General features: G+C 37.8%; 1 protein-coding gene across 2 annotated transcripts in view; it reads right to left on the bottom strand.

Annotated features, from left to right (window-relative positions):
• Nucleotides 1-18,736, bottom strand: part of LYN (LYN proto-oncogene, Src family tyrosine kinase) — an 821,134-nt gene that overhangs the window by 211,197 nt on the left and 591,201 nt on the right. For both annotated transcript variants that reach the window (XM_044065544.1, XM_044065543.1), the window contains exon 9: nucleotides 9,829-9,981. In XM_044065544.1, the coding sequence (XP_043921479.1) occupies nucleotides 9,829-9,981 (153 nt within the window). The remainder of the gene's footprint in view (nucleotides 1-9,828; nucleotides 9,982-18,736) is intronic.

The following is an 18,736-nucleotide window of genomic DNA, read 5'->3' as shown; positions in this document are numbered from 1 at the left end:
ACACACACACACACACACACACACACACACACACACACACACACACACACACACAGAGCTTTTTTGCTGCTGAAGTCTAAGGAGATGAGCTTTCCTCACCTTAAAGTTGGGGGTGGGCAGCACCAGATCAGGACATAGTAAGAGGTGTAAGAGTAGCTAGCTATCCCTCTGAGACCCACTTATACTCATAGTGAGGGAAGAGATTTATAAATATACATTCTGCATTGGTAGTGGTTTGTAATGGATTGGTGTTGTCAGCGGAGTGTAGCGTGAGTATAAATAGAACCTCTTCTAGCTTAGCAATTAGTACACTCAGGTACACGGCTATTACCGATAACAGCAAACAATCACTATTTACAAATATTACAATTTACACTTATAATTTGCCGTAGCCATTACAACACATATTCATGTAGTTATATGACAAAAACTGTTTAATGATTAACTGTCTGACCAACATGCTGCTACTATACTTATTACATTTCATGTATATTATCCATATGAAAGAAGTGGCTGAAAATAGGCCCCCGTTGTCTAGCCCACATACCTAAATCAATAAATCAAAACACTCCCGTAGCTCTCATCTGATTAGCATTTTGCAGAATGTCCAGATTTTTGCCTTATATTCTAAGATGTTGCCTTGTCTGAAGATGATAAGGTGTCATTATCCTTATTTTTCCATAATGTCTTTATCCCTCATTTTACAAGGAATTATATTTCTGCTTTTCTCTTCCTTTACCCAATTCCTTAGACATTCATGGTTCCCTGGAAATTATGTCTCTAAAGATATCAGTAATGGTCTACCTCTTACATGGGTAACCTCCATCCTTAATTATTTGCTGGACAGGAGATGGTCCAGGGCCTTCTTCTTTTTCTGCCTTTTGGACATCTTGTTGAGCAAGATAAACTGGACAGGTAGCAATGCTATATTATACACCCAATGAGAAGGCATAAGAGATGTTCTTATTGTATCTGAATTTGTTAACCAGGTTAGAGCACTCATCACAAATGACCAATTTCAGTTTCATCCCATTAATTAAAAGAAAACAGCTACAACACTTTGGCATGCAAATAATACTGCAATGAAAACATACAACAACAATGGGAACAGGTTAATATACAATATGTAGAAACATGTGTGAACCAAGCTGTCAACAGTAAAGTCAATGTATAGCATCAGACACAAAAAGCGAGTAAAGTGAGTCAAAACAGATGTGAAGATTCGTTTCTATATCCTGTTTGAAGGCAGTTGCACTTTGCTTGTTTTTGTATATGTGTTTGTAGTTGTGACCCACATTTAGAGATGTAGACCAGAATTTGCTTTCTGTAATCATATTTATGTTCTGGGATTATCATGTAAAATAATGTCAGTGTGATTAATAGCAACAACCACTATGGAAAAACTGAACAGCAGCCCTGGGAATACAGTTCTTATCCTATTGCAACATGGAGAGGCTTCCATTCACTAAATGTCATGATACAAAGTGCATGGACTAAACAGGCTTCTTTGTTTTTATGAATTAAGTTAAAAAATATGTGAATCGTCAACACAAATAATTTTCAACTGTTGTTGGATCTGTGCCTGTATTAAGAGATGTGTGGAATAATTGTAATTACAGTTTATACATAATTGTCAAAATTAAAAAAAAAAAAAAAAAAAAAAAAAATATATATATATATATATATATATATATATATATATATATAAATTTACATACATACACACATGCACACACACACATGCACACACACACACACACACACACACACACACATATATATATATATATATATATATATATATATATATTTATATATAATGCAGATCTATCTATCTATCTGTATCACAGTGATATCTGCTTAAGGTTTGATCCTAGTTACATGACTTCTTTTTTTTTTTTTTATTCTGGAAATAAGATGAAAAGCTCCACAGACACCAGGTAAGAATAACTTTCTCTCTCTCACTCCCCGTCTCTCTCTGTTATCAGTAAATACAGGCAGTATTAACTATTATGTATATTGTTTCTTTGATTGAGGGTTATGCGTGCACAAGCACACACACACACACACACACACACACACACACACACACACACACACACACACACACACACACACACACACACACACACACACACATCCATTACTATTACTGGTAAAATGTAATGAGAATGAAACTCTGTATACTGCAGACTGAGGTGTGAAACAACCCAGTACATTGTATGTAAATGTGAATTTTATTTTACTACTTTTATCTTAGAAGGGATGCTTGCTTTCTCTATATAGTAATGAATGTATCTTATGTGTATATATTTGGCAGTGGAGCTTTTCTCCTCAGGCTTCTGCTGAAGAAGTTTTTTTTTGTCCTGTTAAACTTTCCCAGTAATCAAATGAAACAAATAAATAAACTATTATACCATGACCCCCCATTAATATTCTAAAACGTGCATGCTGATTGGCCAGCGTGCACATTGTAAATCGACTTATACTAATGGAAAAAGGTCCGGTCACCCGGACTTTTTCCATTAGTATAAGTCTTTTTTAAAACACTGTCTCGCTATGTTAAAGGAGTTTAACATAGCGACACAGGTTTAAAAAAAGCAACTGAGATGTCCCTTGCTTTTTTTAAAGCTGTCTCGCTATTTTAAACTCCTTTAACATAGTGACACAGTGTGTAAAAAGCAACGGAGATCTTGCTTTCTCCGTTGCTTTTTTTTTAAACCTGTCTCTCTATGTTAAATGGGTTTAACATAGCGAGACAGCTTTAAAATAAGAAACGGAGATTCTCCGTTGCTTTTTTTAAAGCTGTCTCGCTATGTTAAATCCATTTAACATAGCAAAACAGTAAAAAGCAATGGAGAAGATCTCCGTTGCTTTTGCCCACAGCTCTGATGTACTGCGTAGGCTTATGCATGCACAGTACATCAGAACTGCCGCGGATAACAAACAGCGGCGGAAGGGCAGCAAGGAGGCATTATATAATGCCATTATTTAAGAAAAGTAATTATTATTTTTCTTAAATAATGTCATTGTATAATAGCAATAACCCACTTCTGGGTGTGGGTAATGCTGGATTTACCCACGGTTGGCTTTGTTTGGTCCCTCGGGCTTCGCCCTCAGGACCAAACCACGCCAACCGTGGGTAAATCCAGCATTACCCACACCCAGGCGTGGGTTATTGCTATATTAAGACACTGGCTGTAAAACTGAAGACATAACCTTGTATCGGATCAGTCTATTAGATCCCGCTTTTATATTATGTGATCTCCAGCAACTGAAGCTTAACTTTCCTGTGGTCATTGGTTAATGACTGGTCTGTGTGATTTTTTTAAACCTTTGGTTTAGATCTTGATAAAATAACATATAATCACATCTGTCTAATTAAATAATAGGTGGATTCAGCCAGTGTCTGTGCAAAATCTGTGAAAATAAGTAAAGCTTTAGCAATCATCCAAGAAGGTTATCTGGCAGTAGGGTTTAGTGTGTTACAGTATCACACTCCATATGCATTTGCATCCTTCTGACTGGAGTTTGATTCTCACATTCATCTTCATACTGTGCAAAACTAAGAAAATAGATTATTAATTCCATCTCATGACTGTAAGCTGTGTTTATTCCTCGCAGTTCTAACACACTTAAAAAATTTAAATAAGAATGCAACAAAATAAATGTTTATATGCTTTACATATAAGAAAAGTTATCTAACTTTTACAAATAAGAAGCTTTAGCAGTGTCTTAAAAGAAAAGAAAAAGGGAACTGCTTAATGCAGAATAAATCCATGAGATCTGCTTTATTTCTGCCTTTAAAGTGAACTAAAGGCAGGAAGTATGTTGCTACGCTTTATAGTTTTGTAATTTCCCCTATAATGAAATTGCAATCCACAAAGGAAAATGTATTATAACAATTTAGTTTTTCAGAAGTATATCATCAAGAGGAAACATCTTGAAACTAAACTACTCCTCCCTACCCCTTTTGATTGTATTTTTTTTGCATAGCTTGCAAGTTCACAGTACTGAGTTTTACAAATTACAGTCATACTAGTAGAATGCATTAGGGTGGCTAACATTGTAAAATGCTCTCATTAAACAAATTTATCATTGTAGAAAATATAGTGATGTGTGTAGGGAAACACAGCTTGACAGGTATCAGTAGAAAAAGAAGTAATGAAGGCTAACGAGTTTACACATGAGAAAAAACTAATTGGTAATATAATGTTATGGCATACAATTTAAACAAATTGAAAAGGCACTTATTCTTATCCAGTTAACAAATAAAAATGGAAGCAGGTTCAAAGTGAAGATGGGTCCTAGGGGCCTAATATGCCCCATTACTCTTTACCATAAACATGATAGATGGTATTTAAAAAAACAAAGCAACATTTTACAAACAGTCCATTACAAAATACTGCATGTTAAGAACATTAAAGCATTGTCCTATAGTTATGTCTTGAAGCTTTATGTTGCCTTGTTTTAAGTTCTGAGTCTCAGTTAAAGTTATACAAAGTATTACAGAACAATAACTTAAGTTATGGAACTAGTGGTCAGGTTTAGAAATGGCCAACACATGCACATGTAATAGACATGGGAAGGGATATTGTTAGATGATTCTACAAAGTCTATTCTTTTTAGGATGAATGGCTTAATTTGAACTTAAAGGAAACACAAACTTAAAACTCAAAAATAGCAACTGCTGTTGTGAAACGAAACAAACACAACTGCCCCAAATTGTAGATCCAAAAAGCACAGACACAAAAACTGGCACTTTCATTCAGTTTATTTCATGTGAACTTCTTCAGAAACAATGATACCACCCCTAAAGACAATTTATATACTTAAAAAAATCACATGATTGATGATGTCACTCATTCATATAATTTCAGCTATTTTTAAATACAGAATATAAAGTACAAAAATAAATGATTAAATAAAAACTTGTTATTCATGGAACATAAAACTTTTTTTAAAAAATACCAAGTTTTATACTTGTAACTAATATAGTTACTTATATTGCAAGAAACATTTGATGTTAATGTAATCATTTAAATCTGGTGCTTGATCTGCCCCAAATGTATTTGCCACAAAGATTCCTTACGCTCTAACAGTGTTTTGTAATCCCCTGTGTACAAACTCTGGCCAACACTATCTATAACAAAAAAGTGAACTTTTTGAAATCACTACATGTGATAGAATATCTTACCAAAGCATTAGTTTGTTCTTTTTTCTCTATGGCCAGCACATGTTCGTAAATCCTCATTTTAAGACACCTAGTCGTCTTCCCAACATAATAACTGGGGCATGATTCACACTGTGCAATATACACTACCATCTCACTGTTACAAGTGAAGTAGCCCTTTGACCAAAGGATTTTCCTCTTTTCACCTATTCTAACTAAGGAAGAGTTACTGATGTACCTACATTGTCTACAATTGTTGCAAGAAAAAGTGCCTCTGGTCTGGATGACACTTTTATTGATGTTATTACTGTGGTTACTCTCCTGTTCCAATAAACTTTTCAAGTTTAAGTGTTTTTTAAAAGTGAACTTTGGTTATACACCTATAACCTTGATCAAATCAATGTTTCCCAACAACACTTTCCAATTATCCACTATAATTTCTTTGATGGACCACATTTCATTACTGATTGTTAGAGAAAAGGCACAGTGAAAACCATTGTTCCCTGAATCACTTCTCCCATTACTGGTGTTGGAAACCACTGTCAGGATTTGACCTTTCAAAATAGGACACACAATTCCATTTCTTAACAAAACAACCTCTTTTTCTATTTTCTCTAACCACATTTTGTCATACCCTCTTGCCATGAAAAGTGACCTCAGACTTCTCGATTCACTTGAAAAAGTGATGTCATTGGAAGTTAGTCTACTCAGTCTGATGAACTGTCCTTTGACTACTCCCTTTTTCATATGGACTGGGTGTAAACTGTCTTTGTGTAGGTACTGGTTTACAAAAACTGATTTTCTAAACATACTACTAATAATACAACGCTTGGAAAATCTTTTGATACTTTCCATAGTATCATGTCTGCCCATCCTATTGCATATGTTTTTAACATTTGCAGCATTTTTGTAAGTCCCTGTACTGTATCAGTTGTATACAGATCAACATGACTGCTATTACTACTGAAGCCTGTGCTATTCAGCTTGGCATGCACCTTTTTTTTCGCTGTATACAAGATTCTGATTTTTATTTTTGTTGTATGGGCTATCAGTTTTTAACCCAAGCAAAAAACCCAATCTCAAGGTCACCAGAATTAATTGGTATATGACTACTAATTTGTTTAGGACTCTCTTAACTTACTAAAGTCCAGGTAGGTCATGTGCACAGTACTTCTTGGTCTTTCTATGTGGTCTTTTCTGAATGTATCTTGGCTTGGTCCTTTACCACCTGTGTAAAATGCTTCTAGAAACTCAACAGCTTTTCTTTTACCAAGTAAGTCAATTTTTTTTAATATACTCCTTCCCACCTGAATCATTGCTTAACCTCTGGATTTCCACCTAGATCCCTTATCTGCTTTTCTCTGAATTCCCCAGGTGCTCTTTTATAGACAATTCTGGATGTGACCTTTCCCTAGATGGGCTGTTTGACTCTCACGGAGTCTACCGTGCAGTACAAATGTCTACAGCCAAAGAAGTGAGGATGGCTATTGGGAGTTGCAGACTGAGTACTGAAAGGTATCATTTTTGTGGCAGTCAGTCAACTTCTTTAACAGTGGGAGTGACATGTAGAATTATGTCAGCATGCCTGATGTGTATAGCCATCAAAAAAAAAATCTGGGATTCCTCACTGCACGCTTAGCAGAGTAGCCTGTGAGGCTCCTGTTTTCCACTAGAGGTCACTCAGATTGTGATCCTTCTCTAACACCCTCCTGGGTAGGAGATTTGTGCATTGGCTACTTCATCCTAACCTCCCAAGCAAACTCTACTAACAGCCCTAGTCCATTCCTCAACTCAGGCCTCCATTGGCACAGATGGGAAATCTGCCATTACATTATCAGTTTATCAGTAAGTCAATAATTTTACAGACCACTAAGATAAATTTCACTTTTATGTAACTTTCTTCTTCATCCATAAAGTGGAATCATCTTTCTTCCCATTTTCTGCAAAACGGAGAAATCAGAGGTGTCTAACTATTCTACCCCTATTTCTTTTAGAATTCAGTGTCATATTAGTGTAGGCAAATATCTTGCCTACCTTCACTTATATGAATGTTTTAACCCATTACCACACTGAATCACACTATTGCAGGCAGAAAACTTGGCTTAAAAATTTGATTAAAAATTAAAAGTAATCAGCACAATCAATATAAAGCCTGTATTCATTTGCCCTAAAATGATATATTTCAATTACTTTAAGCATCAGAAATTAATGAGAACTGCCAACTGCCACACAGAAATTCAAAATGCAGCTATTTCTTTGTAATCCTAAATAAAAATGCACTAATAGCAGTTTGAAGATTACCCAAATATCTTGCCCATAACTTTTTACTGCATTGTAGAGATACAGCCCTGGATAAGTAAAGGATTTACTCCAAGATTTTAACAGCCTGCAAATTTCTATAATTTGATATTCTGGTCTGGACAGCAAATAAGAAGTGTAATGTAGTTATAATGCATCATATAAAAGTAAGGCTTTTAACAAAATAAAAAAAAATGATACACAAAAGCAAAACAGATCTGCAGACAACCGAAGCAAAAGTGAAGATGACAATCAAAAGTATAACATTTGCTTGAAGGGACAGAACTCAGTGGTTATGGTGAGTTGTGTTATGCTATGAGCTAATGTCAACGTGAACATAGAATGTTGGTTCACTTTGCTGGATACAGTGACATGGGAAGTTTTCTGTAAGTACTTAGAGGGATGGAGGCTGACATTGTCTTTGATGACTGGAAATCAAGCAGAGGCTCAAATGCTAAGGGAGTTAAAAAGAATGGAATGGGAAGGAGTTGAATTTTGTTGGCTTGTCCATTGTGAGAGGAATGGGTAGGACTTCTCTCTGCAGTTTGGTACTACCATGGTAACGGTGGCCTTTCATGAATGCAAGACAGACTGGCAATTAAATTTAGAATTAGAGCATAGGACAAGAGCTGACTGACTTTATGTGTGCTGATGTGTGTGATATCAGCAGCACTTCTCAAGGCATACCAAAGAATCACCCACAAACACAGTAGCATAAATGACATGGCTAAAAGCTCCTCTCCGTGTTTCCCCATCCCCTTCCCAACCTACCTATGGCTGAATTTGTCCCAGCCATTAGGGGGAGTAATACCGCAGACACTAAAGTTTGTAACTATGGTAGCAGATGTTCTGCTGGCAGGTATGCAGTTGGTGTGGGGACAAAAAAAGTTTTCAATAGGTTTACTAGCACCTTAGTACTAGGGTTCCTATCACCTTATCGAAATTTTACAACTTCGAACATCATATGGTCGAACCCATATGTTCAAAGTTGTAAAACTTTGAATACCTAAAAAATAAAAATAAAAAAAAAGAAAAATGTTTCCTAACTGTTCTAAAAAGGGGGGAAAGCCCCCCTGCACCCCCACACCTCCTGCTCTTTAAATATACCAACTCTGAGATTGCGCTACAGTGTAGTAAAGGGAAATCTTCCTTTTCCACACTGTACTGCATTGTAGTGCAGTCTCGGAGTTGGTATATTTAATGAGCGGGGTGTGTGGGGTGTGTTTACAACAATCTGGTAAGTTTTTCTCTCTCTCTTTTTTTTTTTTTTTATGTTTTCCAAGTTTTACAACTTTGAACATATGGGTTTGACCATTTGACATTCGAAGTTGTAAAACTTCGAGAACGTAATAGGAACCCTAGTACTATTAGTGCTATATTCTGCCAGAACATGCAAGCCAGTTATATAAGCACTCTCAGGGAAGGGTAGTTAAACTCATACTTCAGATGTAGAACTGGTAGAAAGGTATAGCACTGCAAAAATGGACTTCTACGTTCATCTATAAAGTGCCAGACATATAAAACTTCCCTGTAAAGGGCACTGCATACATAAAATCCAAGAAGCTATATTGGCAGTAGCAGTTCACAAGCAAGTACAGGTGCTTCAAGCCATCAGATACCGTGAACATATTGATTTATTTATTTTACATTGGTTTATTGGGGAGGTTCTCAAAAGAATACTTTTGTAGGGTTACCAATAAATACAGGTATAGGTACATAATCCCATTATACAGCATATTTAACCAGCCATAAGAAATTTAAATCATAGCAGAATTATGCACTAGCTGTATGAGTGCTCTCCTTTAAGATACAATTGTAACCTAGATGCAACAACTTTTAATGCTCACCTCATAATTAACACTGAGAAGATTTGCAGTTCTGAGCTGTTTTTTTGTATCTTAGAAAAATTTTAGGGTCGATGACAACAGAATTGATATAGATGTTAGTGACTTGCAAAGTACTTCCTCTGCAATATTGGAATTCACTACTTATACATCTTTCATAAAGCTCACCTAGAGCTCTGTCAATGAATCTTAGAATGATGTAAGGTCCATCACAGCAGATCCTTCATATAAATGATGTAGGGTAAATCAGTAACAGAAACATTCCTTCTTATGGAACAAATACAAAAAAGTATGTATAACCAACATTTTTGCTTATAACCTAGGATCAATGGTTCTGTAAGATGTTTTTCTTTGTAAATAAATGCAACACATTGCAGACCTTATTTTGATATTTTCATTTACTACAAAAGTAAGGATTATTTTATGTCATCCATGTGTATGATTCATTCATGATTCATTCATTGACTCAAATAAATAGTCTTACTTCTACAAAACTTGATTGAAACCACTTACCCATCCAAACTTCTCCAAACTGACCAGCTCCAAGCTTTTTTACTAACTTTATAGATTCTCTTGGAATTTCCCATGCATCTTTATCCCATGGTTTCTGTGGTTTTTGAGTAAGGCATGGCTTATCAAGCTTTCGGCATAAACCATCTGCTTGTTCTAAGAACAGAAAAAAATGAAAAATGAAGCTGATTTCATGATGCTTACATAAGCGTGAGCTAACCTTTTCTGAGTAATACATTCTGCATCATATGTATATGCTGTGTTTATTATCATGAACACTTGGACCTCCAGTAATATAAAATGTAAACTACATGGAACAGAGGAAATACATTATTTATCAAAGTTATGTTGTCAACTTTGTCTATTCTGTTTTTTTTTCTCTGATATTTCTTGAGTTAACAATAAACGACATGCATTTATGTGAAGTCACTGAAAATACCAACTCTGTGCCACTGGCAAGCTGGAATCACACTTATTCAGGAGTGCTAGGGCCATGAAGTTAGAACTGCAAGCAGGGATTTGGTTGTCATCCTGTCGTGTGGGGCCCAAAGATGACAAGACTTTGGGAAATATAAGATTCCATGTGTCACTTCTGTGTCTCAGCTAGCTGAATGTTGATTATCAACATCATCCAGTTAATTATGTATAACTACTTGTAAATATGTCCTTTTTGTCTATACATGCCTTCAATAACACTATTGAAGTTGTGTTGGGGTATGTTGGGCAAAATAGAATAAAGTAGCATTGGAGGTAAAATCCAATGTGGTATGTGGGAAGTGAGTAAGAGGAAAGGTAGTACCAAGAAAGATCAAAGCAGAGGAGAAGTAGAGAATTAGTTTCTAGCAATAGGCAGGTATTCTGAACATACCTATGTAAAGATGATGAAAGTTCTTTCCAGCATAGGAGAGAGCTGAAGAAGAGGAAGCAGAGATAGATGTGAAAATTGAAAGAAAGAACACTGAGAAAGAAATGAGGCCACAAAGAGAGGCTAAGAGACAGGAAATGAATGGGGTGCCACACAAGATATTCAAAACAGTAGCCACGTATTTAGGAGAACCACTCTAGAGCTATTCATTGAGTCCCTTATGGATTGGAAACATGTAAAAGTTGTACAATGCATAAAGAATAATTGAATGGTATATTGGCAATTTATGTGGCACTCAACCTTACATAAGTGTTAGGAAATATTGTGAAAAAGCTATTCAAAAAAAGTTGTTCAACCTCAGGAATGAAAACAAACTCAGGTTAGAAATTAGTATAGGTTTACAGCCAAGAGATCTAGACAAACAATCCTGTCCTCATTTTACTGCTGGCTCTCAAATTAATTAAGACAGCAGCAGTCCAGTTTGTGGACTGTACATGGACTTCAGCTTTACCCAGGTTTGATTCTACACAGATGAATTAGGGAGAAAGTGCAAAGCAAAAAGTGGAAATGTCTTAAGGAATGGCTGGAAGGCAGGATTGAGGATAGGGTGGTGGTGGTGTTATAATAAGTATGATAAACATAACAACTATAACATCCAGGTAGGAACCTACAAATGTGGACATTACAAATATTGTCGCTTCATCAGCAATAGTACTAGTGTTTTCTTAGAAGCACTTAACAGATCCATCACCGCAAGAGATAGATACAATTGTAATTCTCGCAGTGTCATTTATTTAGTGTGCTGTTCCATGTGTTCTAGTTTTTATGTTGGAAAAACTGTTAGGCCGTTGGCAAGGAGAATATATTACTATACATTGACTATTAGGAAGAAGGACAAAAATAATGCCTTAGCAAAACATTCCTTGGTATGCCAAGATTTTAGAAAAATAAAATTTTTGTCTTTGACAGTGTCAATATGAACAGTTTTAGTGCAAATTATAATACTGTCCTAGAATGTAAAGAAGCTGAATGACAGATTTGGCTGACTACAGATAAAAAAACAAGACTTAATGAATTAATGAACTTAAAATGCTTTGTGCTGGCACAGAAACTGTAACACTAAATTAATAAGACTTTGTTAGATTTGCTAGACTCATTTTAAACATTTAATATTTTACACTGGATTTACATATTTATCATAATTTAAAATATGCTATCTTGCTTTAAACTTTACATATAATTCTTTTACTAATGAAATACTGACATTTTCATTAGGTAAATTGAACGTGATAAATGACAACTTAATTCACAAATCTAATGCCTTATTTCGATTTGGCAATGATGTCACATGATTTCAAGCATACTTTTTGAATTACTATGGTACATTGCCTTATTTCATACTTGTATGTGTTCTGAGGATGTTCTATGACAAACTAAAGGATGAAAGTGCTAAATATCTCTATCTCTGACTGTCATTCTTCACATAATGGTTGTTTTTAGCTTTATGGCTTTGCCTTGCTCATTGTGTTCTTTACTCTCAAAGGAACCCAATCCAACCTTGACATAAAGAAGCACTACTTCATAGACAGGGTGGTAGGATTGACAAATCTAATGAAATGGCAGACTAGCTGGAGGGAGCTAACATGATGGATACATTTAAGAAAACAAAGATAAAGTGGAGTAGCAAAGAAGTAAAGTGTTGGAAGGGGGGCAACTGAAGTAGCTGATCAGAAATAATAGATCAAACCTCTCCCTCTCCTGATTAAACTGAATAATGCATATATACTTATAGCTTCATAGGCTCACAGATATATACTAAGCTAATGAACACCAGGGCCTTTATAAGCCTAGCCACTTAACTCAACCCAGTTGTGTCCCCATGTAACATGGGCATTTACTTGGAGGGGTATGTTAGTAAGAAGGTTGCTAAAGGTTTAGTGTGGAGGGACATTAGTTAGGGAGCATTTACTGTCAGCCTCTGTCTATCAGAGATGTGGAGGCCAGACTAATCCAATGGTATTATTACATTTGAATAGGGTTAAGGATGGACTCTGTTCAACATGGATGGGAACCCTATTCCAGAAAATGGGGATTGATTAAGACACATTTTATTTATTTTACATTTGTTAACCAGGAAAGTCCGACTGGACACATCCATTTTCAGCAGAGGCCTGGGGAGAAAAGCTCCAGTAGCATGATATACAAGAAATTTCAACAGAATATTTTACAGAGATATAAGTTCCTTGGAAACAAAAATCAGGTACAGTTTAACAATTCATTTAGTAATAGATTATACAAAATAGACATAAAGACATTAATTCATAACATTTTTGTTTCCTTCTCTCCTGACTAGTGAGTACTCTCAATATTTTATTTCAGAAATAACTGGGGTCATCAAGATTTAAAGAGAAGGGAATTAGGGACATTTAGTAGAGAATTTGAACACATATCTGTTTCGTTAGCATGTTCTGCTTATGTTGCAAGCAAAGTTTAAATCCTTGGATCTAGTGTTTCTGGTGCAGTTTATTTTGTGGATGTGCAAAAGGTCCATCTGGGCTGAATTTGAGGATGTCTGATAGGACAGGTGTAGATCGTCCCTCAGTAACCTGTAGGAGGCTGAGTATGAGATAGGGATTTAAGGCAATCTGTATGGGCATTCCAACTATTGCATATGCCTGGTCAGGTACATGCCAAAGGGGGCACTGTACACAATGATTGGTCTGATAAGGGCCAAGTAATGCAATACTATAACTTCATTGGAACTGGATATCATGCCCTTATTTGTAAGTTGGGTGACATAGAATGATTTTCTAACTACCTGGTGACCCCTAACTGGGAAAAGCCGAAAGATACAACAACAACAACAACAACTTGGCGATGTGTTGGTCAAAGGCCAGATTACTGTCCACATATATTCCCAGGTCCTTAATTACTGGGTCAGCTCTTAGGGGTGTCTTATTCATGGAGTAATTACCCTGGGTGAATGTTTTCCCAAAAAGCACTATAATGTACTTCTAGGTATTGAGTTTTAATCTGTGGTTTTGGAACCAGTCATTTTGTCTTTGTTAGACTGTCTTGCAGGATGTTAGTGTCATGGGGGAATTTATGATACTTACCAATTGGCAGTCATCTGCGAACTTGATGTACCAGAGGCCCTTGACTTTGACCTTGACCTCTGAAAAGTAGATGCCAAACAGGAACAGGCCTAGCACTGAGTCCTGAGGTACTATGCTGGTAAATGGTCTCTTGGTGGAAATGGTCTCACCAATGCTGACTCCATGTATCCTATCTGTGAGCCAGCTGGAAATCCAGTGAGTTATGTAGGGATTTATGCCAATTTTTGGTGAGTTTATCAACAATAAATGAGTGGGGTGAAGTTACAGCTCAATTTGTCAGCCAGCAGATTTGTTATGTCACTCTGCTCGGTGAACGTGGTACCATTACCACCAGTTACAGTCAAAACTGTAGAAGCCCTTTTGGTTGCCTTTAGCCTGAGAGGCTATTTTGAACTTGTAATTAGCCTTGTTGGATTAAATTAGTCCTCTTAGTTTTTTCTTTAGCCTAATTAGCTCTTGTCATTATGAGAATTGCTCTTTCTGATTTGGCCATGATTTTTCTCCCTTTTGTTATATCCACTGTCGATGTTATAATTTCAGTGTGGTTTGTTTTTTGGGGGTTGTTTTGGGGTTACTTCTGGTAGGTACAGTAGCCTCTATCCAGCCATTTACATGGTTATACAGGATGTCTGTGAACAATTCTGCATAGGTTACTATGAGCTCCGTGGTTTGAAGGGCACTGAAGTTTGAAAAACTGTCACTTAATAGGCTGTAGTTTGCTTTAGAATAGTTCCTAACTGTTACAATTTTTTCTGGGTTTTCCAAGTTGATTTTTATTTTGAAGGAGACAGCTTTGTGATCCAATGTCACCAGTGAAGACTTGACAAAGAGTGAGGGGAGGTGCAGCGCTCTCCCATATTGGTGAATACTAGGTCCAGTATTTTTGAACCTGTGGTTGGAGAGTGTACTATCTGGCCAAGGATATTTCTGATAATAAAGTCCAGGAAATTGTTTGCCTGCAAGTCAGAAGCAGTGTATGTTTCCCAGTCTATAGAGGGGTAGTTAAGGTCTCCTATGAATTGGGTATTTGGCTGGATGATGAGCACCTCCAGCAGGTCCAGGTATGAGTTTTGGGATTTTTGGGGCACAGATGGTGACCTATAGCTTGCTGGGATATGGTAAGGGACTTTGTCCATGGATGAACTCCAGGGCATCATCCTGTTTAACCAACCTAGAGGTGCACTTGTTGCTAATATAGACTGAGACACCTCCACCTTTATTCCCCATCTGTGTGGCTGTTGGTCTAAATGCATGGAAGGCACTGAAGCCTTGCACTGCTGGAGTACTTTCTGTGGCTTTAAACAGTGTCTTGGTAAAGCCATAGATATCTATATTTTCCAGAGTGACAAGGGCTTGTACAGTGTGGAGTTCTTGTTAAGGCTCCTAGCATTGAGCAGTAACACCTTAAGGGTTCCTTTGGTTTTATTTTCTGTGTCATTAGTTTTGTCAATTTGGCATTGCCTAAACAAGACTCTAAGAGTGATAGATAAAGCTTTAGTCAATATCTGAAAGCCCACGGTGGACAACAGCAAACCATCCTTTTCAAAGCAATGTGGTCTGTTAATCATGTCCTCCAATACTGAATTTCCCTGGAATGACACCAGAAACTAAGCAATTGTTAAAGTTAATCACTTTTTGTTCATAATGTGGCATCACCCTTGGTGAAAGTAGAATGCTGCTTAATGCAAGACACATACCTGTCTGAGACACATACTCAGAGAGGTCCATAAAGTCTGTCTTCATATAGTTCAGTGAGGTACATCTCAGGTCATTTCCACCCACGTGAACGAAGACACAATTATGCTGGTGCCTGTGGTGCAGTGACTTGAGTGTGTGCTTAATCTAGCAGATCCCGGATCCAGATGAACAACTAACCATTATCTTCTCCTTGACCAGGCTGGTGAGTGGGTCACTGCTATATCTATAACAGAAAATTAAGTTCCACTACTCTTTGACTGACTGGCACTTCACTACTGAAAACCAGAGGACTTACAACTAAAAACAGATTTTATTTTACTTGTGATTTCACATCGGTACTGCAAGCTAAAGTGCGCAGGCAAAAACAAAAGCAGTTTAATGTTTTATTTTGATGAGTTTCCATTTGCCATTCTTAGTCACGACTACATCAGTAAAATGAGTAAGCTAATCAATACATGCAAAATATCGGTATTCTAAATGGTAGGCGGCTAAAATATAAAACTCTAAAGGGGTTGAGTTCTCTACAGTTCTTGTTCATTGTGAACTGCGGTTCCCTGAGGTCAAGATGCCATGTTGAAAACTACTGGCATTTACAGACAAAAAAAATTCTTGGTTTATAGGTTCATAGGTTCATAGGTGTGTACTAGGCTAATAGCCCTGGAGCCTTTACAAACCGAGCCCATGGGATTACCCTGGCATCATGCCACCTGACCTTAGTTTCCAGTGCCTCTGTCAAGTAGAGCCACTGGAGTGATTTCCTGGGGTGAATTTTCTATTTTCCATCCACTCATCAAGATTTCTCTTGAAGAAAGCCAGTGAGGTGCTCTGTTTGACATGTATGGAAAGTCTATTCCATAGCATGGGCAGTCTCTGGGTTATGAACCTGTCCCTCCAGCACATTCTGTTGATTGTGGTAATGAGGTTGAGGTCTCTGGAGCATGTGGTCTGGAGGGATTGGGATTTCTTTAGATGTAGCATTTCTAACAGAGCTGGGTCAGATATGGCCTTGTAAGTCAAGCAGAGATTGCCTCTAAGTAGGAGATATGAGACAGAGAATAGTTGGAGTTTTTTGACTCTGTCCATAGAGGACAAGTGTTTAAGGCCTAGGATCCTCTTTGTTAGGTACTTTTATAGCCTCTCCAGTTGTTGCAGGTGTCTAGTGAGGTACATGCCAAATGGGGCATTACACTCGATGATGGGCCTAATAGGAAAGAGTAGAAAGAGACAATGACCTCTTTCTTCCTGGATGCAAAACCCTTAGTAATGAGATGTGCCACATAGAAGGACTTTCTGACCACAGTGGTAGTGTGGTGGTAAAAAGAGAGGTTGCTGTCAACATGTATTCCCATATCTCTTATAACGCCTCCTGTGTTCAGTGGACTACCATCAATGTGGTAGTTCATGGGAACTGGGTTTTTCCCAAAGGGGATGACAACACATTTTTTGGCATTGAGCTTAAGGCCATAGTTCTGACACCGGTTGGTGTCAATGAGGCCTTTCTGTAGGATATCAACATCACTTGGGGAGTTGATAATGGCTCCCAACTTGCAATCATCTGCAAACTTTGTCAGCCAGAGTCCCTTTGTGTTGGCCTGGACGTCTGAGAAGTAGATACCAAACAGGAGAGGATCCAGAACTGATCCCTGTGGGACTCCACTCATGACTGGTCAGCAGTCTAACTTGGAGTCAGCTACTTTCACACTGTGGGTTCTATCTGTGAGCCAGTTTGCTACCCACCTAGTGAGATAGGGATTGATGCCTAGCTTAGTGCGTTTTTCTATGATTCCTGAGTGGGGAAAGATATCAAAGGCTTTGGCCAGATCAAGGTAGCCTGTATGAACCACCTTGCCTTCATCCACAGCTCGTGTGACTGACTTAAAGAAGTCGATCAAGTTGAGCAGACATGATCTACCCTTCACAAAACCAAACTGTGTGGGATTCAGAATTTGGAGATTCCGTATATCATCGCTTATTAGGTTCATAATGATGCATTCCACAGCTTTGCATATCAGACTTGTCAGGCTAATGTGGCGATAGTTCCCAGGGTCTGTAGTCACTCCTCCTTTGTAGAGGGGGATGACTGTAACAGTGTGCCATTTGTTTGGGACAAAGCCTGAGGTGAGGCTGTGATTGAACAGGGCACACAGGTGAGGTGCCAGTTCACTCTGTAGTTCATGTAGAACAGAGCCAGGGATATTGTCAGGTCCCATAGAAGCTGTATTCTTGGCCTTGGACAGTGCTGTTTTAACCTGTACAGCAGTAATACTGGGTGCCTGGCAATCTACTGGTATTGTGATTGATCCTTTGGCAGGGATAGAGGGGTAAAGCTGGCACTGAATCTGTTGGCCAGTAAATTGGCAATATCTGTTGGCTCGCTATAGGAAGTACCGTTGTGCAGTAGCTCAAAGAAAATCTGGGTATTGCTGTGGAGGTTCTTTTCATAACTATAAAAGGTCTTGTGGTTGTCTTTACTATCTGGTGCAATTCTGTTTTCATAGCTAGCTTTAAAGGATTTGATGAGAGATCTCAACTTTTTGTTGAGGCTGATAAGGAAGTTTTTTCCAGTCTTGGGACTTCATCTTATTCTGCATCAGTTTCCTCCTTCTGTTGTAAAGTTTGTTTATGGCCAGGGACCACCAGATTGGCTTTTTTTTTTCAGAGGAGGGTATCTTGGTTCTATTGGGTATGGTGAGATCCATGCATTTGTTTACATGTTCGTACAGTGCATTGGTGTATGATTCAGCTGTCATGCAACTATTCTCCATTTGCATGGGTGCCGTAAAGTTAGCCACCTCTGTTCTTAGGAGCCCAAAGTTAGCTTTGGAGAAGTTTTTCATGGTGGTTACCTTTGCGGGGTGTGGGGTGGGTGGGAGGGATATGGATTTCTGAGGTGTTTAGTTTGTGCTCGGATCTAACCAGGGAGGAGTTGACTATAGGTGTAGAGCAATGGTCACCCATGTTAGTAATGGCCAGGTCAAGGATGTTGCTACCTCTAGTGGGGGTAAGAACAAGCTGGTCCAGGGCATTAGAATTAATGAATTCCAGGAGACGTTGGGCAAGTGTATTGGTACATGAGCAGTTTTCCCAGTTAATGGAGAGGTAGTTGAAGTCACCCAGTATGAGAGTGTTAGTTTGGACCATTATATTCTCCAGAGTGCTTAGGAACATGGAGTGAGGGTCTTGGGACATGGTTGGGAACCTATAACAGGCTACAACCTGAATCACTGTCTTA

The sequence above is a fragment of the Protopterus annectens genome, chromosome 3.part0 (assembly GCF_019279795.1).
Source record: "Protopterus annectens isolate FY-2018-M chromosome 3.part0, PAN1.0, whole genome shotgun sequence".
Classification (NCBI taxonomy): domain Eukaryota; kingdom Metazoa; phylum Chordata; order Ceratodontiformes; family Protopteridae; genus Protopterus; species Protopterus annectens.
The sequence above is the reverse complement of the archived record's forward strand: the minus strand, read 5'-3'. Positions and strand labels throughout refer to the sequence as shown.